The sequence below is a fragment of the Chiroxiphia lanceolata genome, chromosome 12, assembly GCF_009829145.1.
Source record: "Chiroxiphia lanceolata isolate bChiLan1 chromosome 12, bChiLan1.pri, whole genome shotgun sequence".
NCBI classification, from domain to species: domain Eukaryota; kingdom Metazoa; phylum Chordata; class Aves; order Passeriformes; family Pipridae; genus Chiroxiphia; species Chiroxiphia lanceolata.
The window spans coordinates 17,409,285-17,434,820 of record NC_045648.1 but is presented as its reverse complement, the minus strand read 5'-3'; the positions used below and the strand labels follow the sequence as shown (position 1 = coordinate 17,434,820).

At 48.4% G+C, this 25,536-nt stretch overlaps 2 protein-coding genes across 5 annotated transcripts; both read right to left on the bottom strand.

Moving 5' to 3' along the window:
- Nucleotides 1-1,367: 1,367 nt before the first annotated feature.
- On the bottom strand, nt 1,368-16,470 carry PPCDC (phosphopantothenoylcysteine decarboxylase). 4 transcript variants are annotated; one of them, XM_032699730.1, is made up of 7 exons: nt 15,954-16,470; nt 13,862-13,924; nt 13,361-13,527; nt 8,353-8,448; nt 6,798-6,926; nt 4,825-4,993; nt 1,368-2,028 (listed from the first exon to the last, which is right to left on the bottom strand). In XM_032699730.1, the coding sequence occupies exons 1-7, from the start codon at nt 16,453-16,455 to the stop codon at nt 1,943-1,945; spliced, it is 1,212 nt and encodes a 403-aa protein (XP_032555621.1). In that variant the 5' UTR covers nt 16,456-16,470; the 3' UTR covers nt 1,368-1,942. The 4 variants fall into 4 exon arrangements, with proteins under 4 accessions (XP_032555621.1, XP_032555623.1, XP_032555622.1 ...); XM_032699732.1 differs by lacking the exon at nt 15,954-16,470 and adding an exon at nt 15,763-15,928; XM_032699731.1 differs by lacking the exon at nt 13,862-13,924.
- A 761-nt stretch (nt 16,471-17,231) lies between these two features.
- SCAMP5 (secretory carrier membrane protein 5) lies at nt 17,232-24,564 on the bottom strand. Its single transcript, XM_032699734.1, has 7 exons — nt 24,451-24,564; nt 22,824-22,898; nt 22,427-22,555; nt 20,570-20,726; nt 19,805-19,906; nt 19,515-19,632; nt 17,232-19,403 (listed from the first exon to the last, which is right to left on the bottom strand). The coding sequence occupies exons 2-7, from the start codon at nt 22,828-22,830 to the stop codon at nt 19,209-19,211; spliced, it is 708 nt and encodes a 235-aa protein (XP_032555625.1). The 5' UTR covers nt 22,831-22,898; nt 24,451-24,564; the 3' UTR covers nt 17,232-19,208.
- Nucleotides 24,565-25,536: the final 972 nt, after the last annotated feature.

Here is a 25,536-nt window from a genome sequence, read left to right as displayed (position 1 = left end):
AGCACACAGGGCTTCCTCCAGCTTCTACTCCTTCTCCTTTTCCACAGGGAGCAGTTCCTGCCCCCAGGCTGCCAGCACCTCCCTGGCCGTGGGTGGGGAGTGCCTGTGCCAGGCTGGAAGCTGCTCCTGCCTCCCAAAAGGAACTTAACTGTTTCTTCTACCTACCCTGAAGAAAAGGTGGTTTGGGCACAGGTTTATCCCAGCCTGGAATGCTATCATGACTTGCTTCCAATTAAAAATAACAGCAATTAGGCAGAGGTTCATTTGTCAACTTTATGGAGCAGCTTAAGCCAGCAAACCAGGCTTGGAAGAGATGAAGGCTCCTACCAGGGACATGGTGTTTTGTCCTGGTATGAGGAATCTCACTGTTGGATTTTTCTGGGCTGCCAAGTCAGGGACCAGAAGGAAGGTAAGCAACTCTGACCACAGGAGATGTCCATGGCAGAGCCCCAGGGCAAGTGGCAATTGTAACTGCCAGAATACACATTTCCCTGTAAGCAGAAACAACATTCACCATCAAAACTCATGGAAACCCGACAGCATCTCATTACTGCCTTCAATAAGCTTCAAGTAAGGTCCTCTGAGAGGCTGAGAGCTTCACCACGTAAGAACACGAGTAAATGATGCAGGAGGTCACACCATAAATCCTGGCAAAATGCAAAGTTCACAACCACAGTAGCCACACGCTCTGCTCACACCAGGATCCTTCTCAAAAGCTTTGACTCCCTGGATCTCTGTCAGTGGAAGAGTCAAAACAGGGAAAGTTCAGAGGTTTTTACTTGTGTGGGATTGATAAGGCAAGCAAACCTAACCTGTTAACTTCCTCCCTGTGCAGCAGGCTGGAGGTTCCCCCACAAGCAGGATGCACATGCTGTACCAAAGCCCTTAAATTTGTCTGGGTTTAGTTAAAAAACTCTGTTGGTCAGCAGTGCTCTGCTACAGCAGCATGTTTCACAACCCCACTTTGCTTCCATTCCCCCGTGAGCAAGATCACATTCCCAAGGAAAGGCTGGGCTGGACTGGGGGAGCCCTGGTCTGGCCCATGAGGGCACAGGATATCCCAATTTATTCATGCCTGTCAGTTAACTTTCAAACTGAAAAGGATCATCATAGGTGAAGTTTCACTTCATTCCTGCACCCTGGCTTTCTATGAGGGCCCAGCCTGTTAATTTCCTAACTGGAGAACCCAGATGGGCAGGTGGAATTTTGGAACAGCCAACAGTTACAAAAGGGCAAAGGCTAATTTGGGGGTTAGAGAGCTTCTTTCAATTTTTCTCCATATCTGATAAAAAAACCGAGCAGACACAACGACTTAGCACAGATGTTAGGTGTGAACACCTTCCAGAGCAGCTACAAGAGGCAATTCATCAGAGGCAGGATTAAAAGCTCATTTTTATTAAGTTCCCAGAGGGAAAATGCTTTTTGGACAGTGACTCCTGCTGGGAACATGCAGCCAGCACAGCTACACGCCGAGCTTTGGAGAGCAGGGATGGTCCAAAACACACGTGCTGGAAGGTGCTGGAAGGAGCTGGCGTTATCCCCATCACCAGAGTTTGCACTGCATTCTCCTCTCTAGAAGTCCTTGGGGAAACTCCTTTTCAGCTCCTTGGACCGGAGCTGAAAAACCTTCTGCAGCCTCCTGGGAACAGAGCACTGCTGTGAAGTACTGGGCTCTGAGCAGTCTCAGGAATGTTTAGTCCCCGTCTGCAAGATACTACAGAGTTTTTCACCCTAAGGCAGCACATTCTTGGCTTTGGTTTTCAAAAGTCTGCAGTGATGTACCAACTGTTTGGCACCAGCTGCAAGACAACGGTTGGCTCCTCCTGTTGAAGAGCAGCTATAGGTATGCATACCAGGGGCACCCACAGGCAGCTTGGCTTCCTGCTGGCTTTATCTCTAAACCATCAGAAAGGCACAAAAACACCATCTACATGCCAAAACATCAGCTCTGCCTTGGCACATCCAGTTCTTCAATGATCCTTTTAACTCTCTCCAGGATGGTCCACACTTCTGCCATGGCACCTCGCCCTGCAGGGTAAGAGCAAAACCACATTGTGAAATCCAGGGTGGGGGCAAGTGTGCAAAACTGTCCCGAAAAAGTGTGTGTGGACCAAAATTCCCTATTTCACCTCCTTTCTCCAGCATAAACACTGTGTGATTTCAGTATCTTTTTGAAATGGTCTTTGCCTATACAAAAAACTTGCTGTTCTCATGACTCTGCAGTGAGACCCACAGTACAGAAAGCAGTCCTAGATTCCCACCAGCCTGAATCTTGGGAGTAACTCTTGGAGAAGGATAAAGTGCTGGACAGAACAAAAAGGAAAGCTTTTCCTTTCAGACTAGTTAGTTGCCAGATGAACATCTAATCTACCCTGTGCTGCTGCTTCCCTCTGAAATACTTTTTCAACTCAGGTTCAGAATTTTAAGCCCACAGATGATTAAATCATCTTGTCCAACCTCATGTGCTGAACTCAGCAGTGGGAACTCAGGCCATTCACTTCTGTTATTTGCTTGGAGCTGAGGAAAGATGCTTTTCCCATAGGCATTTGTCTCCTCTGGAAGACTGAAAAGGAGTCTCTACTGAGTTTTTGTCCTGCTGGCTAACAGCTCTCATAATTTAAAATACAAGCCTTATTGCTCAGCAGAAATTAGTTCTGGGAGGTTTTGTTTTCCTCTTTTTCAGACCTGTAAATCCCAGAAGGTCTGGAGCATCCTGTGGATGAGCTGCAGGCAGATTTGGGCTCTTCTGCTCTCCTAACCTTGAGGAGAGAAGCTGCACCTGACAGGTGCTGCTGAACAAGAGACATTACCTGACTGTCTCTGCACGGTTTGGCAGAGCTACACCCTTCCAGAACACTTCCAAGGCCTGCCTTCTTCCTCCACCACCCATTTCTCCAACATCTCTGGCAATTCACACCTGGATTTCTAGGTTTAGCAAAGCAAAATCTTGCTAAGCAGCCCATCTTACAGCACAGCTTATGCCTACAGGTAGAAATCTTCCAGTGTGCCCAGCTTGAGAAATCCAGCCAAGGATGATGATGATACTGTCAGTATGGAAACTATCCAAACAAGGAACTCAGTTTAATTTAGTTTAACTCTCTCTGACCTGAACTTTCTGTCTAAAACTGCCCATTTACTAAGGGAGAAAAATTAATAAATTAATCAGGTAAAGCTTGTAATGCAGAAACTTGGTGACAGTGAGGATCTGGGCACATTTCAGGTGAGACCAACCACATGGGTTGAGGAAGAGAAACCTCTTTTAGAGCAAAACAAACCACAATGTCAACAGACAAAACTGGTGCAAACTGAATCTCTTCTGCACCAGATGTGTGAGTGTTGCTATTTGCTTTTTGGGTGGAACCCAGGCAAACCCCTGTGTGGATGGAACCCACAAAACCAAAATGAGAGTGGAAGAGGCTGTGGGGTGAAAGGCCTGAAAAAATGAGGGGAAGAGGTGACAAAGTCAATGGTGGAGTACTGGGTATTCAGAGAGATGGAATCCATTACTGCTCTGCCATAATTTTCTTACAAACCGCCAGGAAAATCCTGGTGTTGCCAACAGGAAGATCTTGTTGTGAATTGACTCACAAACACAAGTGGAGTTGAGTCAGAGGTGGCTGCTCCTAGCACAGCTGTCTGTGCCATCCCTCTCCTCCAAGCTCCTTCAGGAGTTTGCTCTCACAGCAGAGACAGCTGAGCTGGATATGAAGAAATTTGATGTAATCACATCTAAAATCCCAGTGGAAGGATAATCATCCAGGATATTTCAACTGATGCCTGAGTTACTTGACTACACTTACTTAATTGTAAATATTTCCTAGTCTTCAGATCAAAAAATACAATCTCTAGAGGCAATGCAGCTACCTAAGGATTCAAAAATTAAGCCAGCCTTAGAATTTGACCCTGAAGGACACTATAACATCCTGGCTTAGGTATAGACTGTTTATTGAACTGAAAGGGTGGTTTAAATCCTGCTGGAGTTGGAGTTTTTACACAAAAGTAGGAGCATTCTACTGTGCAGTTAATAGCATGTTTGCTATTTTGCTATTATGGCTGGAATTGGGGGACATTTTACAGACAATTTGTCCAATAAAATTTTAATAAAACCCCAAATCCATTCATCCAAATGGTTTGTATCAAAACCACTCCCAAAAGTCAAAATACCTCCATTTAAAGCAGCTCCTAAAATGCAAATGAGACCACTTTAGTACTATTTCTTAGCATTGCAAGCTAAATCTATTGAATCTGACCATGACAACTTCCCCCACCCCCTCTTTCACTTCATAGATAAATCTGATATCAAAACCCCAAATCAAAACTCCACTGGGAAGCTGAAAAGTAATCCAGGCAACAACAATAACACCACAAAAGTTAAATGTGTGTCCAGCTACACCCTCAGCCACAGCTTCAAAGGGCTCTTCTCACTGTCTGCTCTCAGGGACAAGATCTTATCCTGATGGCAGAGCTGATGAACTGAGGCATGAGGAAAACAGCCCCCAGTGACAGCAGAGGGCAAAGTCAGGACACCCAAATCCCAGGCTGATAACACTCACGGCAGAGCTTCCCTTCTCTTTGATCTCCTCTCTTCTTGAACGAGCATTTCTGTTCAATATCAGGCCCATCTGAAAGCCTGGCTTGGATGGTCCCTTAGGACTACTTAAAAATTAATAAAGAGGAATAATACAGGGGAAAGCTTCAGCTTGTTTGTACAAACCCTGGCAGTTCAGCATCCCAGAGGCCACGCAACAAAAGGACGCACGCCCCTTCGGGATGAGAGCAGCACTGGGGCAGGGAAAGGGTCAGAAGCCACGGAAAAGGACTGACCTTCATCTCCACACACGAGTTTCTTTACTACACAGGGGATTTCTGTGTAGCCAAAGCCTTTCAGCTGCTCCACCTGCCGAGCTGTGATGGGATGCTCCCACATGGCCGTGTTCATGGCTGGGCAGAAGAGCAGAGGTTTGCTCAGATCCCACGCGCGGATGACACAAGTCTACAAGAGAAGCCAAGAAGTGGGTTGGATTTCCTCATTCCTTCCCATCCCTTTGCTGCACAGAATTGCCTTCCCAGCCTGGAGGTCATTTTGAGGTCAAAAGCCTCTATCTGTCAGTGCAGGTGGACTAACTCACAAGGCTGAGACTAATTTGTATCACATTCCAGCGAAGCTCACGTCTGACAGGCAGGAAAGATGAGGGAGGCTACAAAGAGGATGGATCCCATCCCGCTATGGCCCAGGGCCAAGTGAGCAGCCCAGCCTGGAGCAAACCAAGCAGGAACAGGATGTGCACAGACTGCCAGCCCTTGTGGGAGACAGAGAAGTTGAGGGGTGACCACAATTCTTATCAGCTACAGTGAAATCCCTGGGCAACACTTCAGGTAAGCCAGCTGTAAAGATAAACACTGAAAGTTGGCAAGTGAGTCTTTTTGAACTTATATGCCAGCTGGTTCCATGACTTCTCATAGAGAAGCACTGCTGTGTCCTGGATACAAGCAGAGGATGACACAAACACACCTGGGCTGCTGCAGCAGACACTGGCAGATTACAAACTATCTGGCAGCAGCACTTCCAGATAACCCAGTATCACCTCATCTCCTTAAAAGACAAATGCTGCTTGTTCTTAATGCAATGCCCATCACTTTCCCCAGGCCTAGCAGCATTTAAGTCACGCAAATGAGCCTCCCAGTGAGCAGCAGGTCCCTGGTGCAGAGCCCTCCTTGGATCAGGGTCCTTATAGGAACCGTGCCCATCCTTTTTATATCCTGTCACTTGAACCATTCCCACCACAAGGACATCTCCTGAAATGTTTTCTAACTGCCAACCAGCACCTCCAGAGCTTGCTTTCCTTTCCTGGAGCTACCTCTTCCTTTCATCAGGCTCCATGAAAAGACTGGCAGGAGTCTGTGAAGCCATGAATCCCTGATATCTTTCCTGAGCTCTTCCCTCTGCTAAACTATCAGATCCATAGTACTGAGGGGATCCAGAAGGACAAGACATTGCTTGTCCCTCCCACAGCTCTTTCTGGCTTCTCTCAGAACCCCAGTAATCTAATCCGGGTGGATTTTGTTCATTTATATGCATTTCTTACCCAAAAGGCTGTTGGTCATGCAGATCTGCTGCTTCCTGAGAGATCTTTTGTGTGTTTAATGCCTGGCTACAAAACAGTCAGCCCCATTGAAGGTTCTCAGCACCCAACAGAGAAGCACACTCTCTTTTAATACACTTTCTGATTTGCCTGAAGAGCCTAAAGAGCATTTTCAATACCAAAAAAACCAAGCCTGAACAAGCAAAATACTCTGTAGCTGAGACTGGAAGTTAAGTAAACGTGAGCATGTTTGAATGTCTGTGCTATGTTAGGTGAGGAGGTGATGAGGTAGCAGGAAGTAGAGTTTTATCTAATCTCACAGGTGTCTTTCCAGATTACATCAAAAAAAAATGCAGAGAGGAACTCAAAGTGACTCTGTGTGTGTGTGTATGTGTTTCTGTTTATGAATGAGAGAGAAAATGTGGAGGTAGAAATAAATACCATCCCCAGAAAAAGCAGGAAAAGCACAAAGTGGGGACTGGGAAATAACAGAAGAGACAGAGGAGTTGGAAGGGATGTAGGTCAGGGAAGAAAAGATCCACTGTTTGAGAAAGAACAGGGGAATCATCCTGAGGAAGAGAGAGACAAGCAGATGGAGGCAGAACGTGCAAATCTCGCTGTTTGTGATGCTCCAGAAGCACAATTTTCCATGAAGGAAAGGTCAGGCAGTCCTGAGAGCTGAGAGGAGTGGCAGGCAGAGCCCCAGTTACTCACCAGCAGGTTGTCACAGATGCCATTGGCAACCTTTGCCAGCGTGTTGGCATCCAGAGGTGCCACCACCATCAGGTCAGCCCAGCGCCGGAGCTCGATGTGCAGGACGGGGTCCGACCGACCCTTCCAGAGCTGCGGAGGAGACAGGATGGAGGTCACCAAACCCTCACAGGGAACGCTGGGAACAACGGGCACCTCACCAATCCCACCTCACAAAACACACTCCTGTGTTTAGGGAGCACAGTTAAGGGATGGCAGTGATGTGGGAAGGTCCTTTCCCCACAAAGACAATTCATACCTCTGACAACCACAGATTTCAACTCACAGGAAAGAGCCTTTCCCATCCACAGCATCCCTCAGCTTTGGAATCGTTCCTAAGAGTTCCCTTAACACATATCGCACCTTTGCAGGGAAAAGTGCTCCATCCTACCAGCCAGCTGAAGCCAGGTAGGACCAAACCAGGGGCACATTTCCTGGGAAACCCATGTGATTTATAAGCTTCACACTGAAGTGAAGCTTTCCACTGGCTTTTAATGAGGTACAGACCCCTAATTGTACAAATCACTTTTAATTAGGCCCTGGCACAGGTTGCCCAGAGAAGCTGTGGCTGCCCCATCTCTGGAAGTGTCCAAGGACATGTTGGATGGGGCTTGGAGCAACTTGGACTAATGGAGGGTGTCCTGGCCCATGGCAGGAGGCTGGTCCTGGATGAGTTTTGAGGTCCTTTCCAACCCAAACCATTCTGTGATTGTTTCCCACTGTAAGCATTCCATGCCTGCTTTCCAGTGTGCCAGCAGACCTCAAAGCCTGACCTGCACCTCTTCTATTACTCCACTGAGGATTCTTCAGAAATAACTGCCTGGAGCTGTAGCACCCTAGGATCCAGTAGATCTCTACAAATCTCTAGACCAACCAGAAAGTTCCCTGGCCACTGCCATTGGCATGTCTCTCTCCCCTTAAAAGTGATACTCGTGTGTGAGTGCATTGGCAGGAGTAGTGGTAAAGAGTAGAGCACCTTGTACTAGGATCACTACTGCAAAGTAGGGATAGAATGTATGGGGAAAAAAAAGTCTTCATGCTTATACAATGAACCTCTCCATAGTCAAGGACTCTCCAAGTGTGTCAGCAAAACTGTAGTCAGGAGAAAGAGCCATTTTACAGGGTGTAGAGATGTTCACAGCCCTGACAGCTGAGCTAAGGGGAAGAAGCTGCTGCTGCCTTCGTGACAAGTATGACTCACGACAAGCACCAAAACACGCTCACCACAGCTCTGCAGTGGCTTTCTTGACATTTCCTGACACTCCTCTCAGAGCAGCTGATTCCAGGGTGGTGAGAGAGCACTGCCTGCTGTGGGTCTGCTGAGGTGGGACAAAATCCTCCAGTACATCAGGGCAGCCTCCTTCTTCTTCCTCATTTACATCACGGTCTTCGAAAGCCATATTCCAAACATACATTACTAGACCAAGGAGTGGGTCCTAGCCCAGGATTATACAAGAACTAAGTATGGTTTCTTGCAAAGAAACTTGGATGAGTGCTTCTATTTGCAAGAACAACTCACCTGCCATTCATCTTCATCGCCATAGAGGGTGACAGGAATCTCCTGAGCATCGTAGAAGTGCTTTGCTCTCTCAGTCGTGACCACCTTCACCTCGAGCTAAGCAGAAAGAACAAGACCAATGGTTAGATTTGAGGACAATTTTGAAAGCTGTGTGGATTCTCAGAGGACCTTGCCTATTCAAAGCTGAAAGGCCAAGCCACCACAGATATCCACAGGAGCCAGAGACTCATTTCATGCCAACCTAAAATGGACCCGTTCCCACCTGCCAAACACGTTCACAGCAAGGACAGCAGAGAGGGCAGTGCAGGTGACAATGAGGTGCAGTTCTGCACCGAACTTCAAAGGGAAGAAGCAGCAAACCAAAGCCCTGTGAAACTGAAAGATGCCCTTTAATCCCCAGACATGCCTGCCAAAGGGAGGAAGGGAGCACCTCGCCTCAGTGGATTCCCTGAACCACAGCTGACAAGGTGACATGCCAACACGGCACTGCCAGGACTGCTCTTCCCACACTGGGAGCCAAGAGGAAGCTCTGTGCCAAGAGAAAGCTGAGTGATCAACATAGGTGCTGAGAGACAGGGAGGTATGCTGGGGCTCAGCACCCACCTCTGCTGCCCAAGGCTTCCCAGAAAAGAGCAGCTTTGGAACGAAGTACGGTTTCCTGGTTGAATGGATCATGTCCTGCACCTCTCTCTGCCTCCTTCTGCTCCACCTCTCTTGCTCCATGATCTCCTGACCCCAAAAGTGAGGAAGAAGCTAGAGACTGTGGGATGCTACATTTTAAAACAGTGTTAATCAGACTTGCTGATCTTACCAGAAGCAAGTGGGAGTTGTGTCTTCCAGCTATCCTTCCTATCAAAGGAAGGTGGTGGGAAGAGGAAAGCCTCTGTGTAGGTATGTTCATAGCACAGCATTTTTGTGCAGTAAACCAGTGCCTTCCACAAAGAGAGACTGGGTGAAAGGATATGAAGGTTCTCTCTGAAATCTCAGATAAACCTGCAAAGCCAGGGGAACCTTCAGTTATTGTCATATACTGGGAAAACCCTATCCCATCCCTCAGATCTGAAACACATGCTTATGAGGTGCTAAGGTGAACCTCTCATTTCCTGCAGAAAACAGGTGGAAAAAGGTTTTTTTCCCCTGGTTTCTACTTGTCCTGTGACCTGTAGCACTGATAAATGCTGCCAACAGCTCCTGCCACAAGCAGTGAACTGTAGGTGCCCTGCACACACCAGGACCAGCCCCAAATCAGAGGCAGTGTCCAAGTGGCTCTGCATGCCCTGATCCCCCATGCAACTGGACTTCCATCTGCAATTCCTTCCAAGGATATTCCTTAAACCAGTCAACAGACAGGCCAGCACGAGGAAAGAATACTCTGAAAACTGGTAATGTGGAAGATGCACCTCATGCCACTGATTACAGTGAAAAATATCCCTTTTCCATGGTATTATCCACTTCCAGCTACTGCCTGCTCCTTCCAGCAGCTCACAGAACCCAGTGTGTGGTGTGAGATGGGGAGAAATCAAACTCACCAGCAGCTTCTGCCTCCTGGAAAATTGTGGCTTGAGGTAGAAAACTGATTAAGCACTCGGTGTGTGCACCCTTGCTGAAACCAGCTGCTGGAAACCTCCAAGTTCTCTGCAACAGGAGTGGCTGACGTGACAAACCACATTAACCCAGCTCCCAACACCGTTTATTCTACTGGGAATGGGGCAGTGTTGATTCCCTGCAAGGCTATATGAGCAGAATAACAGCTGGGAGCAGAGCAAAATCCCAGCCTTAGCATATTGTGGTCTTTGGTAATTTCCCCCATTTCCTGAAGGGAAAGTCAAGGGAAAATACAGCTACACATGACACCAGTTTTTGGTATTACGTATTTGCTTCTTTGCCTCTTCTAAATGTCTGTTCTTTTCCGAGTGACCCTGATTTGGAATCACAGCTGTTTGTACTGTTTTTGAGCGTGAAGATCATACTCACAGCCATGAACTAACTATTATTTCCATGCTAACCTCACCCCACAGGAAGCTGCCCCGAGCCAAGCAGCAGCACCCACAAAGGTGCTAACGCCGCTCTCTGCAGCACCACGGGCTCGGGTGAGGTGTTAACCTCAGGCTGCAAGAGAATATTTACTTGGGGATTTTAAAGAGCACCGTGAAGTCTGAAGGGGCATCTCTCGTCTCTGAAATGGTACCATTAAAAAAAAAAAAAATTATCTCTTCCAAGCATAAGCCCAGGATTAGAGAATAGCTCTGGCTTTTGAGCACTGCATCCAACCCACTGCAAGCCAGAACATACCAGAGGGATGTTCAAGGACTCTGAGTGCTGGTGATTCTGCCACTCCACCAAGAAAACCGCTCTATGAGTTAAATATTCTCCCTAATGAAGGTTTTCTGCTGGGGTGGGTTCCTGGTTCCCTTGTTCTCAGCAAGTCCTTCAAGTCCCTCCAGCTATGCTGCAAAGAGATCAGTGTTCTCAAGATCACTTTAGCCTACATAGTTTGGGGTTTTTTTTTCCTATTTACCTGGCACACCCTCTGTTTGCCCATGGATATCTTAATAAAGGCAGTCTAGCCATACTCAAATTCCCTCAGTGGAGACAGCTTAGATTAGGTTAGAGGTCTTTGGCTTAGACCACTTAAGCCAAATCTCCAAAATAAAACTTTACTGCAAAATTGCTCTCCTGTGTTCAAAGCAACACTGCTGGTCTCTGTTAGAGGATTCTCCTGGCACAGCCCTTTCTGCTCAGGTTTAAGGGTGTGTGTGATTATTTTTTAATAACTTTCTCAGTTTTGACAGCAAAATCTTCACAGACAGCCTGAGCACAAGCAAATGAGCAGCTCCCCTGTTAAATGGCACCTACAAGCTAATGTAGAGGCTGCCTGGCACGTGCACAATGAAGTGACACGGTGTGATTTAAGCCTAAAGTGCAGCTGACATCCTGTAGCTTCAAGGACAAAACATCTCACCCGCAGAAAGGTTTGTCCTTGCCTTTCTTTATCACAGGATCACAGAATGGTTTGGTTTGGAAGTGACCTTGAAGGTGATCCAGTTTCATCCCCCAGGTTGCTCCAAGCCCTGTCCAACTTGGCCTTGAACACTTCCAGGGATGGGGCATCCACAGCTTCTCTGGATAACCTGTGCCAAGGCCTCACCTCCCTCACAGGGAAGAATTTGTTCCTAATATCTAATCTAAACTTGTTAGTATAAACTCTTTCAGCTTAAAGCCACTCCTCCTTGTTCAGTCCCTCCAGGCCCTTGTCCAGAGTTCCTCTCCACCTCTCTTGGAGCTCCTTTAGGGACTGGAAGGGGCTCCAAGGTCTCCCAAAAGCCTGTCGCTAACCTCTATCCCGCCAATATGATTTTTGTCATGGTGTGCCTGCCACTGAAAAACTCTATGAATGACGTGTGTGAGATGATGAGACCCTGTGCTGTCTCTCCACCACACCAGGTACAAGGACAATAATCTGAACCCAACTGAAATTTCCCAGATCTCCAAAGAGGTTAAACAAAAAGGCAGTGCACTGTAGTCACCCTCCAGAAGATGTTAAAGTTTAATGAGCAGCAAGATCACCCTGCCAAGTCATTCACCACAGATCGTTTCAGCCAAAACATCAATTTAAACTAACTACTCCAGTTTCAAGCCTTTGACCACACCTCCTTTGGTACAAAGGCCTTCCTTTGGCTCCTGCCCTACCTCAACAAGAAACTGATGCAACAGCCTTGTGTAGGACCCAACAAACTCAATGCAAAAGTTACACTGACTTAGCAGGCCTTGAAATCACATCAGAAATTAGTAACTAAATAATTTTTACCAATAAATTTAGTGTTAGAAACCCCTGGACGTTTCACTTTTGCTATATATGCAACTAAAACCTAAAACCAGTGGCCACAAAGTCTGCACCAGATGTCACGGTCCTCTGGGTCTGCACAGAGAGTTTGGGTCCAGCTGCCTGCAGCTTTTAATTATGAATCAAACACTCAGAGAGAAGGAGGGGTTTGACTCACATTCCTACTGTGGATCATTTGCATTCTGCCTGTTACCCTCACAAAAGGATGTTCCAAGCACCAGGAAAAAAGGAAAAGAGACAACAGCCAAGGTAATCCAAGAGAGAGAGGATTAGAAGATCCATATCTCTGGCTCTGTGCTGATCACTCCCTTTCTTGGTATGGCTTTTCTTTGTCCTTCTTACTTCAGGCTCGGACCTTTGACTTCACTAATCACTTCAGATCAAGCAATAAACCAACAGACTTCTCTCTGCAACCCATGCCTCCCCTCCAGTACCCTTTCCAGCTTGGATACCAACACAAACCAGATAAATCAGCACCTCTTGTGCCTCTACTCAATGCATTCACAAGATAAAGCCTCCCCAAACATTCTAAAGGATATTCAGGAAGCAATCTAACCAGTGCTCCCTCTTGCTTCTGCCAGTTTTTCATTTTGCTGCTCCAAAACATCTGCTCCCTTTCTTAAAAGTTTCCTCTAACTTTATTCTACAGCAGAAAAAAGCATGTTTCCCTCCCTGATCAGTTACCAGTGGCCTCTGCTGGGCATTTCTGTTACTCCAGATAATTAAGAGTAAAAAAAAAAGTGCACAGACTCATATAGCAGTGTGTATTTTCTATTTCTGGTTTCACAAGGTCTGGTTCCCCCTCTCTTGGTCAGACAGCAGCGTTTATATTTCAAAAATCCATATCCCACAGATGGAAAACTGCAATATCCTGGAGATTTCAAGTTCTAGATGCATCACCTCTGTCTGCAGCCACATCTGGCAACTTGACTGACAAGGGCAAATTTCAGAAAAAAACCCATCCAAAGCCAAGACCTATTCAAGTGTTAATTGATAGGGAAAAAAAAGATCAGTTCTTAAAAGCTGGAAGAATTCTCCTCCAAAAAACTGTTAACCTGAAGGGCTCCAAGGAGGAACTTTTCACTTCAGCAGGAGCCATGTGATCTCTCCTCAAAAACAGGGTAACTCCAACTTTACAAAGCTCCACCATCAGCTTTTACTTACCCCAGGGATTTTCAGCAATTCCACGACGAGCAGGGGCAGCTTCAGAGCAGCCACACTTCCAGTCACCCCCACCAAGACACGGAATTTCTTCTGTGGCACGGGTGAGTTTTTTCCTGCAGGAATCCCTGGTTCCAGCGGGGGGACAGGCTCCATGCTCCAATCAAACTCTGCAAGCACAGAAGAACAAAGACACCGGGCTAACAGTGCCTCCAAGCACAGCAGGGCTTCCAACCCCAACATGTTCCAGAGGACACAGATCCAAACCTGGACTCTGCAGGACTCAGAGTAGTTCAAAACAGAGTCTAATCCACAAAGCTTTCAAGCACCAGCAAACCTTTAAACCCAGCTTAATGTTTAATTACAATTTTCTCTCAGATACTGTAAACACACCCCTAAAACCTGTACTAGGAGGCCAAAAACATGCTCTGCTAACCCCAGCCCTAAAAACAAAGAAAATATGCTCTCACACATTGAACATGGTCCAGAATTTAGGATAAATACCTTTCACATCAAGTGCTGCAAACAACATACAACCCCTAGCTGAATTGCTTTCTCCTTGTACTCCTGGTGGATAAAAAATTCAGGGAGATGTCTTAATATTTAAAAATTTGAGGTCTCAAGGCAAGCATAATCATCCTATTTCTTATTGTATTCCTAAGTATTTAGAGCAGCACTAGAAATTATTCCCTAGCAGCTTTAATTCAGGTCTCCCGCCTCCTCCTGGCTTCCCTGTGCTGCTGCCACACCAGTGAAAGTCACAAATGACTGTTCTGCTGAGGAAATCATTAGAATTGATACAAATATCTCCAATATCAAAATATCGTCAATTAACAAGTAATTAGCAAAGAGTAAATTCAGTCCTTGAAAAATCATCGTATTCAGTGAAGTTGATTCCATTTCAGTGATGTTATTATTCAGACAAAGCTGCTTGGAAGCACTTTGGGTGGAACAAAGATGAAGAAGAAGATGTTTAGGCTGCCCTAATTTTTGGGACCAAGTCGGATGTTGGAGTGAGGGGGCTGGATTCCCCAGAGAGAGGAATTGCATAGGATCACTGAGGGGTTTGGGTTGGAAATCAGAGGTGATTCAGTCCCACCCCCTGCCATGAGAAGCGACACCTTCCAGGTTGCTCCAAGTCCCGTCCAACCTGGCCTTGAACACTTCCAGGGATGGGGCAGCCACAGCTTCTCTGGGCAACCTGTGCCAGAAAATCAAAGGGAAGAACTTCTTCCCAATATCCCAGTAACCCTCCAGTCACTACCAGGAGCAGGTTAACTTGGGATCCTTCATGGTTGTGCAGCAGTTATGTGGAATTCTGAGCCCCTCACCCAGACAAACACCCCTTCTAACACCCTCACACCACCACCACCACCTTCTTTTTCCATGCTCTGCTCAGAATTAACATGTTTAACTGCAGCTCCAGAAGTTTCTCAGCGTGTTTACAAAATGCATTACCAGGATAAGAGCCCAGTTTCAGCTATGCTGATTAGCAAGGGTAATTAGAGGTGAGGAAATGCAGCAAGCACATTGGCTGGGGGATTTTAATGCTACTACATGCTTCATATATTCACCTATATCTAATTGAAATTAGAAAGGTATTGTTTATTTATAAATAATTAAAATTATTATCTAATTAAAACATCCTTAGGATGCTTTCCAAATTTCCCTTATGATTCCTAAATGACAATTAATTCTCCAAAGCATCCACAAATTAAAGCCTGGAGAATAAGAAGTTAGGCACCTTTCAAAACACGTTATAAATTATAAAAATTATGAAACAATTATAAAACCGGTAAAATAACTATAAAATACTAAAAATTATAAAATCATAAAATACTGTTAAAATAACAATTGCAAAACAATGGGAAAAAGGTAGAAGTGATAAAAATTAGAATGAAAGCTGTATATTATAATAGTATAATGTATAATAATAATAGTATTATTATACTATTTTACGCAATAATAGTATAATGTATAATAATAATAATAGTATTATTATATGCAATATATAATATATAATAATATATTATATATTTATACATAATTATATGTTATTATATAATATATAAATATATATTGCAATAATATATAATTAAATAATCAAATACAATACAATATAAAATAAACCATATTATATATTATTATAAATAATATAAATCATATGTAACATATAATATACAATAATATATAATAAATTGTTTTATATATATTATATATGAAATATATAATATAATATAATAAAAATATAGGATAAATAATATTGTAATATATTATATATATTATTATATACAATATATAATATAGAATAAAATAATAATATATAATAAAAAATAATAATATATAATATGCACAACACATATATAATAATGATATTAAAGTTCTGGATTGCGCTTTTCTCTTACCCAAATACAGCTCTGGGGAAACAGTCACTAGAAAACAAGCAATTTAGAGGCCTTAGGCGTTATTTGAACAGATTTTTTAATGCTGTAGTGATGCTCGAAATAGCTCCAAAATGCTGCAAAAAGGCATGCACAGAGCAGCGCCGAGAAACCCCCTGCGGGTTTCCAGATCATAACAAACAGCGTTTCTATACCGGCGAAGGCAGGACGGGCGCGGTCCGGAACGACGGGAGGGCGACAACCCCCGAGCTCCGGCCGCAGGGGCCGCGACCGGCGGCGGCAGCGCGGCCTGAGGGCGGCCCGGCCCGCGCGGGGGCCGCCGGGAAATGGCGCCGATTGGCGGCGGGCGGAGCGGGTGTCATGGCGGCCTCCCGACCGCCCCTCATGCTCCCCGTCCTGCCCCCACGGCCCCCCCCGCAGCCCCAGGTTCGGCGGCTTCGCTGCCCCCCGGGACGGCTTTGTGCCCCTCGGTGCCGCAGTTGCGCCCACGCCAGGGATCTCGCCCAGGGCACGCACATGGGGTGGCTTCAGACTGCTGAGGAAGTTGTTTAAGGGGGATTCTGGCTCGTGGCAGGGTTTTGGCAATAACAGAGGGCAGCAAAACTCGCTGCTGGAGGGGGCATAAAAGGCGTGTTGAGGAGAGGGGAGCGTCTGAGGTCCCCTCAAGTGGCAGCTCCAGGTGATATCTGAGCCCATGGAAGTGCTACAGACCAGGAGGGAAAACTTTCCTACAAGGATTCAGGGCAGCCACACAGAGCTGGCAGGGGAAGGTGGGTTAAAGAATCACTTATTGCCTGAGGTGCAGACAGGACAGGGGAGAATGCCTTCAAAATTAAAGAGAGTAGGTTTAGATGGGATACTGGGAAGAAATTCTTCCCTGTGAGGGTGGTGAGGCCCTGGCACAGGTTGGCCAGAGAAGCTGTGGCTGCCCCATCCCTGGAAGTGTCCAAGGCCAGGTTGGATGGGGCTTGGAGCAACCTGGGATAGTGGAAGGTGTCCCTGCTGGATATCTTTGAAGTCCCTTCCAACCCAAGGCATTCCACGATTATGCGAGCACAACAGATCTGGGGCAGTGCGTGGTCCACAATCCTTTCCAGATAACTGCTGCTTTTAAGCTGTATTTGGACATTCCTCTAATATCAGCTACAAGCAAGCAGCATGAAAGCCAAGAGGCAAAGAGCTCTGTTTTGCTGACTGCAGGACACGGGAAGCAACAGGGAGACATCAGGAAACCCCCAGGTGTGATCTATTCAGAGCTTCCTCTTGCCTGGCTACAGGAACACCCCATTTGTCCCACCCTGTGGGCTTCAGGAGCACCCCGCTTTGATCACTGCCACATCAGCCCCACCTTAAGCAGGGACAGCTTAAAAATAATCAAGGTGAGAACAGAGGGTAGAGTTTCCAACCCGGCTGGTGTCACAGGGGCACATTTCAGCGCTCACACACTCAGGAGACACACCGGAGAGGAGGGGTAGGTGCTGAAGCAATGTCTGTTAGTTACAGCTCGTTACAGTTATTATTGATGCATCTTATTGTCAATGCAAAAGGTGAAGTCACTTAATCCATCATTTCTCAGACACGGATGACAGAGCACATGGTTTGGCAGAGAAAGTTTTAGGCGAGCTAGAAATGGATTGCACAATATTTAAACCTGATTAAACATAATAGGCTCAGCAAAGGATTACTTTTCTCCTGACATTTTATACATAAATATATACACACACACGCACAGACAGGCATTTTATCAATAGCTGCATTTTAGTCTGGTCAAGAGATGACTGCCTACTGCATAATGACTGAAGTGGTATCTTAAAAAGGAAACTAGTCTTGGTGTGCTTTGCTGGAGAAGAGAAGGTCCTTTTTGGGGTGATTCTCAGGGGTAGGGGTCACATCCAAGCATCACTGGGAGTCTGGAGGGGATGGGTGAGGGGCTGGGGACTCATATAGCCCTGGCTGGTGGCACACCAAGCTCCTTCCCTGTGCAAGGCAGGAGATACTGGAGCTAAGGAAGGGGCTGGATTGGATTCTGTTTGGACTGCTTTTCAAGGACTTGGGAAAAAAAATTGGCATATTTAAAGTGCATTTAGAGTTGAAAAGCATCTCTGAGAAGTAGCTTTCCTGACTCCTGCCCCGCAGCATCCATCCCATTTATGATCCCACTCACAGTCTTTTCCAGGGTGTGCTAGTCACTCTCCCCAAGAGGTGTTAGTCTGAGCTCAGCTGCCTCTTGCTAAGGTGCAGGATCATTATTTAATGCCCACCATCCCCCAACTGGGCAGGATTCAGGGCTGGCAGGGATTTCTGCACCAAGAAAACACATGGCCACATCTCACCACACTTTTTAGGAGCACAAGTAAGTGGGAATCCTTCCTGCCAGCCTGGAGGTTTCCTAAAGAGCCTTTAATTAGCATATGCCTCCAAAGCTAGGAGGGACAAATCTTGGCCTGGCTATTTCTGTCATCAGGGAGACTTCTTGGATTTGGGGTGGCAAGATTTGACCTGCAGCCTTGCCCAAGAGTAGGTCCTCTGAGGAACGCTCTGCTGCTTTTTACAACTGCTTTTCAAAACAGAAGCCTTTTAAAAAAAAAAACAGACTCAGGATGCAGAATCCAGAATGGGACAGTTGTATCCCGCAGGGAAAACCTGTCCTTGCTCCCCAACACTCACACACACAAACACACACATACACACACAGGTCCTCCATGTCAAAGTGTGTAAACTACTCACTTACAACACCACACACTGAGAGAAGTTGTAGATCCTGAGCCAGGGTGTAGATTAGGAATCTCTTGGCTTCCAGCATATCAACAGCAGGATTGAGGGTTTCTCATCCCCCCCCCCCCTTTTTTTTTTTTAATGCTAAATCAACCAGCCACCTGCTAGTTAAAAAGCAAAAAGAAAAAGGAGAATTCCCAGGACTGTTTGCCCTTGCTGAAACAATGGCAAGTGGCTGGACGCTACCAACTGAAAGAGAAAACTCACACATGTCAGAAACCTGTGGTTCAGGGCTTATTCCAAGAGGGAAGATGGGTGCTGGTTGCTGTTTTTCCCTTTTTGGGGGTGTGTGGGGGGCTTTTGGCTGATGAGGTTCTAACGTACACCTATCACCACAGTAATTAAAAAACCACCACTGTACACTATTCCACAGGGAAAAAAAAAAAGACGTGAACAGACACTGACTACCACGCACAACAAGAGCCCTGCAGGTCAACTCACAGCCTCTTCAGAATGAAAAAGAAAGGAGAAAATAAGAGCTCAAAACAAGAAAGAAAAAAAAAAAAAAAGGAAAGAAAAAAAATCCCAAAGGATCTCATTACAAAGACGGGAAAAGAACCACCACTATGGTACACTCCAACTTTCTGAAACAGCTGCAGAAACTCGCTCAGCCTTCTTCCTCCTCTCTTCCCCCCCCGCCCCAGCTCTTCCTCCTGAGGACAGAGTCCTGCTGCTCACATCTCGTTGGAGTAGGTGTAGTTGGGGGTGGCCGAGTACTGCGTCTCGTGCTGCATCATCGCGCCCTGCGCCGCCCCCATGGCCGCGTTCTGGGCCGCCTGCTGTACGTGGGGGTTCTTCCATGCCCCCGTGGTCCACTCCTCCTGCGCCTTGCTGAAGCTGCCGCCGCTCCCCCGATAAAACTTGTGCACCTGGAGGGAAAATCCAGAGGGGTTGAGTGCCTGCAGCGGGCGCTGAGCAACCAGGGGGGCAGCGAGGGCCCCCCCCAGAGCAACGTGTCACACCCATTTCTCCTGCCATACCATGGTGAGAGCGATGAAGGAGAAGACTGCCATGGCCGTGAAGAGCACAGTGGGGATCAGCATCACCACGGCTGACCCCACATTGGTCCCAAAGAAGGAAATCGCTGCAATCCAGCCACTGCAAGGAGATGAAAACAACCCGCTTTCCCAAACTGCCAGCATCCTTCCCAGCTCCTCAGACCATCCTCCCCAAGGCAAGAAGCTCCGAGGATGTTAAAACATCAAGCACTGGGGATGTTAAAACACCATGGTGACCACCCTTGCACCCAACAGAGAAGCATTTTCCTTACCAGACCCCCCATCCAGGGATTCCCACCGCCTGGATAATGCTGATCACCAGCTGGGCCATGAAAGTGAAGAAGAAGGCCATGAAGCTGAAGGAACTGTCTGTCCTGCAAGAGAGGGCTCGGTCACTCCCTGCACCTCCATCCCTGCTGTGCTTCGAGGAGATGCTCCTATGTCTCAGACTCGGCTGTGATTTAGCAGGAGGGTGGTGAGAAGCAAAATTAAAGGCAAAAGAAAAACTGCAAGAGGCTGAAGGTGGTGAAGGGGCACCTGGGAAAAGCCACAGGGGCACCAGACCCTCTCCATGGCTCGGCCAGCTCTGCACATTGAGCTTGATGACATCCATGCTGGGACACAGTTCTTGGCTTACACCACCCCACATGGGGAATAAGTACATCCCCAGACTTCTAGATTTGGGAATCAACCTCAGCAGCATGGATAACCCATATAAACACCTTGAGGACTTGTGGAAAAATATGAAAGAAGCCTCAAGGATGAGAGAGAGGGAGAGTTGCACCCCAACTGCATCCTCACCAGTCTCCCCTGCTGGTGCACAGAGGCACATGGAGGGTGCTCTTACATCACATGGTTGGGGGTTTGGCCCTCGGGAAATCCCAAACACCCTTGTTTTGAAGGTTAGAAAGTAAAGCTAAAAAGGCTGGACAGAAGGAAATTCCCCTAGTAATTTAGGCAACGCCCCGGGCTAAACAGTGATGGTTTAGGAAGGAAAACAAGGCAAAAAGAAGCCAGGCTCAGGTGCGACCACTTACTTGAAAGCTTTGTAAATAGGTCTAAACCAGCAGACATAGGAGCAGGGCGTAAAGAGAATGAGCCAGAGAATTGCCAGTCCAAAATTTACAGCTCCGCCGCCTCCAATGAGCCACGCGAGGCAGCCCACGAGATTCACTGCCAAGGTGATGCTGTTCACTGCAAACACACACACACAGAGCAGAGTAGCACGGACACAAGGATGGCAGTGAGATATGAGAGACCCTGACCCCAGGGATGTGGCCTCGGAGTCCTGCCCTAGCCGGATTTCCCTTAAATTAAGCTGGGAGCACATTCCCAGGCTGGCTGAGCCAAAGAGGGTCAAACCTCAGCTGAAGAGTAGGAGGAAAATCAATATATTACTCGGAGTTGTAATTCCTTAAGCAGGTCCAAGGCTCTGAGGATTAGGAAGAGCCACATTCTCCCACTGCCATAAAGCCAGAACATGTTTCCACTAATGGAAGGAAACTGGAGGAATCAAAATGAAGCTTTTTTTTTTCCTTACTCCAGATACAGTTTTGCTGAAGGAGCTTGTGTAGGAGTTCCCCAAGTATCACTGAACTCCTGGCCCCACCTCACCAGTTCAGGGGGCGACACATTTCCCTCACCCACCCCTGCTTGGGGTCAGGCCACACAAGGGCTCCGACTATGAATCCCAGATCAGCAGACACAGGACAAAGCAGAGAATGCTCAGCTGCATTCTGACGCCTCCGAGTTCGGAGAATGATTCATTATTTTGACGAGAATGAAAACCCTCCCACCATCGCCTGCCTGAGAGCTGCAGCTGGCAAGGAAAGGAGCTCAGCTGCCTGGGCTGCCCTAAAGAACGCCAAAAGGACCTTCCTGCCGCTCTATCCTAGGTATCTGAGGAGGTATTGGGGAGAAAATGACCCAGAGAGGAGCTCTGGAGGCAGAAACCAAGGGACAGTGACTGGCTTCAAGAGCTGGTGCTTGTGCTGTGGAGCAAGAACCAAGCTCTGTTACAGTAAGAGGAAGAACAGCCAGATTGGGATGGGGAGGGAACTGAACATCTCTGAGACAGCTTCCCCAGGGAAGCACAGCTTTTTTTCACTAAGACAAGCTACACCAACCCTCCTCACATGATGAAGTTACCCCAGGGTCACATTCCTGATGGGACACAGTCCTGGGGGTGCCAGCCTGGTGCTGTGCCAAAAGCAGGAACACCCTGACCTCTCTGGTGCCAGCTCAGCTCTTCATAACCTGCCTCCAAAGCACAAGGCACTCCCTGGGCACTCATGCTTCCAAAGTTCAGAGAAAACACCTCATAAGGAAACTAAACTTCTAAAACTGATAAGGGAACTTCTTCTGTAAAGAAATTAAATGCTGATGCCAGCTTGCCCCAAGCTGCACACATATGCTTCCATCTATGTGATCTGTCCCTCTGGCTCTGTTCCCTGCACAGGGTTGGTGAGGAAGAGAGATCCAGGATAGTTTGAAGAGCTGGAAGCTGGTGACAGCTCTGTTAGCACAGCACGGCACACACAGGCATGCAAGAGGAACAGGCAAGCTCCAGGAAGCCTCAGGCTCCCACATTTTGGGGAGCAGGCACACCAGCCCTCCAGTCTGAGCTGTCTCCTCCTTGCAGTGAGATGTCAACATCACCACTGGTGGCCCTCAGACACTGAGCCAGCTTTGCACCTCCATCCTGGAGGTCAGAAGGGCTGAGATCCATGGGGTGCTGCAGCCCATGTCCCATTCCTGGATTTTAACAGGAAGCACTGAGGCCTGGAGGGGGTTCCCCTGACCTTGCCCTGCTCTTTCAGCTGGCGGCTCCAAGAGGAGCAGCCTTTGGAGAGACAAACAAATCCCACTCAAACCATTCCCACGCAGTGACTCACACATCCAGAGGTAGTAAAGTCGCTTGGCCATGGTCCGATGCTGTGGCGGGATCTCTGCATCGAAGTCCTGGTAGAAACATGGCTTCAGGGGGATGAACTTGGGCAGGGGAGGGAAGTTGTTCACTTTTTCTGCAATGAAAAGTTTCATCACTGTCGGGCACAGCCCAGAGCCGAACAAAAACCGAGAGGCTTCCTAATTAGCCCTAAGAATTGACGCGTTTCACACAGGAATTAAGGATTTCCCAGGGAAACCACCACCAACCCACCAAAAAGGATCAAATTCAGCCCTCGCTGGCCATGTGGATCCTGCAAGCGTGGGCACCCACCACCCCACTGGGACTAATAGGGTAACATGGCCAGTAAAGCCCCTGATGGGTTTCAGAGCCCGCCCACATACCTGCCATGCTGGCACACACTCAGCCTCTGCTCCTCAGGAAAAGTACTTGGGAACAACGTGTGAGCTTTAGCAAAGCTGGAGGAGAATGAGAGAAGAGGTGATTGAAGTGGTCAGGAACCTCCCTGAGAGCCTTCACTTTCCCCCCTGCTCCAAAACAACTCAAGGACAGCACAGTTTGCTTCATTTCTGTGACACTCTAGACTATCACACATCCAGGCTGCCACCTGGTTGGCAGGGGGATAAATCCCAGCTCCTCTGGCTGAGGCTTACACACCATTTAAGGCAGAAGATTACGAGAGGATCCAGTGATGTGGGGCCTCTCACTCCCGAGTGACCTACATCCAGGAGAGGGCCAGGTGGGACGGCAGGGAAAGGAGGCAGCTGTAGGCAGCTTGAAACCCCCAAGTTCATTACCTGGCCCCAAACTGATTTTTTTTTTTAAAAATTATTATTTTTGCTAAATTCCAGCACAGGGAACTGTCTAGCTGCCTTGTAGCTCCCATCTCTGCAAGCCAAAGTCAAAAACCAGTCTGAAAAGGGAGCAGGGAAATCAGAGCAGGGAAAATCAGCTGGAAAAAAAAAATAAATCAGTGGCGATTGTCACTAATGAATCACTTGAGTGCCTGGCTTAATGATTACTCATGTAGTTCGACCATCCCAGATCATTCAGCTCTGACCCAGAAGTGAAAATTAAGGCGAATTACAGTAAAAATTAAGAGCTGAGGTTTTAAATAGAAGCGTGAAGATGGCGTATCCCCACCTGCCTGCAAGTTTTGCCCTCTCTCAGCTATCCGGGCAGAGCTGGCAGAAGCCAACACACTTCCCAAGACGCGGGGTCCTGGTGCCTGGGGCTCCCCGGAGGATTTAGGGGCTCTCTCCAGGGGTCTTCTCCCACCCTCCAAGCATCCCCCAGGGCCAAAGACACAGGCCAGGCACAGCAAACCCCCGCGGCTCGCCATCTCTCCCAACATCCGCCGGTAGCCCCCGGATGATTCCATCCCGCCGGTGCTATAAATACGAGCTCCTCGGGCGCGGTGACGTCCCCCCGGCCGCCCCCACCCACGTGTGCCGGGACACACGACCGGACGCGCCCCCCCCCCGGCCCGACACCTGCGCCGCCGTGGGGAGAAAACACCCAGATTCTGAATAAATTGGGTGGGTTATTTTTTTTTTTTTCAAAATTGTGGGGATGTAATTGAGGGGTGGGGGGATGGGGTTGAAATATGGTGGAGGGGTTGAAAAATGGGAGCGCTCATCACATGGGTGATGGCACGGAGGAGAAACCCCTCTGGTGCGTGGCGTGGGTTTGGGGAGGGCAGGCAGGGCTGGGCTTCGCCGTGAATTGCCAGGCGTGAAGCGCTGCGTGCTCTACGCGCCCCCACCTCAGAGCCGGGCGCAGGCTGCCAGCCGCGGCCTGGCTCGGCGAGAAGGGCGGCTCGCCCCCCGCTCGGCTCCCGCTGCACTCACGCGTGTGCGGGGTCACCGTGGATGCCCCCACGCCGCGCATCCTCCTCCAAGAGGGGTGCAGAGCGGGGCGTCGGTGCAAAGGGCGGTCATCCCGCTCGGGGGGGAAATCCAGCGCCCTCCCCCCGAGGCATCCCCCCCTCTGCACGGCCCCGGCACTCACCCCGCGCCGTGACCCGGCCCCTCCGGTCCCCGGCGGGTGGCGGCGGCCGCCCGCCCGCCCGGTGCTGCTCCTGCCGCAGCGACCGCGCTCTCGCGAGACTGCAGCGCCGCCACCGCCCGGTCTATGGGCAGCGCGGATATCTCGCGAGAGCACCCGCCGACGCTGTCCAGGGTCCTGATGCCGCCGGCCGGAGGGGCGGGGCCAAGGGGAAGGGGCGGGGCCTCGTGGGGGGCTCTGTAGGAGTGGGAGCTCTGTAGAAGTGCGGGCTCTATAGGAGTGGGAACTGTAGGAGTGGGGGCTCTATAGGAGTGGGGGCTCTGTAGAAGTGCGGGCTCTATAGGAGTGGGGGCTCTATAGGAGTGGGGGCTCTATAGGAGTGGGGGCTCTATAGGAGTGCGGGCTGTATAGGAATGGGGGCTCTGTAGGAGTGGGGACTCTATAGGAGTGGGGACTCTATAGGAGTGGGGGCTCTATAGGAGTGGAGACTCTGTAGGAGTGCAGGCTCTATAGGAGTGTGGGCTCTATAGGAGTGGGGGCTCTATAGGAGTGCGGGCTCTATAGGAGTGGGGGCTCTATAGGAGTGGGGGCTCTATAGGAGTGCGGGCTCTATAGGAGTGGGGGCTCTATGGGGCAGGGGTGCACTGACCCCTACTCGGTGCATGGCAAGCTCCATGTGGGTAGAAGACCAGCCTCTGTGGGGCAAGGGCTCTGGGGGACAGCCCCTGGCAGGGTACGCAGGCTCCCTGTACCCAGGAGGCAATGGAAAGCCAGCAGGTCCCACTGGCAGGGACAGATTCGGGTCACCTCGTGTCCACGCCCTGCTTCACATCCTGTGCTTCACTCTGGGAGCAGTAATTGATTATTGGCTTCATTGCATGAGGGGCAGTGGATATGCTGATTGCTTTTGCTGGCAGTGTCAAGGTCGGGATGCAGAGGGCAGGGGAAGGGACTGGATTGATTCGCAGGTGGACTAGGACAGGGATCAAAAACTCCTAAAGAGGATATAAATCCCAAATCAGCCTGAGGACTCCACAGGCAGTGTCCATTGTCCCTAGTCCTCACACGGAGCTCTGTGCACACCACTTG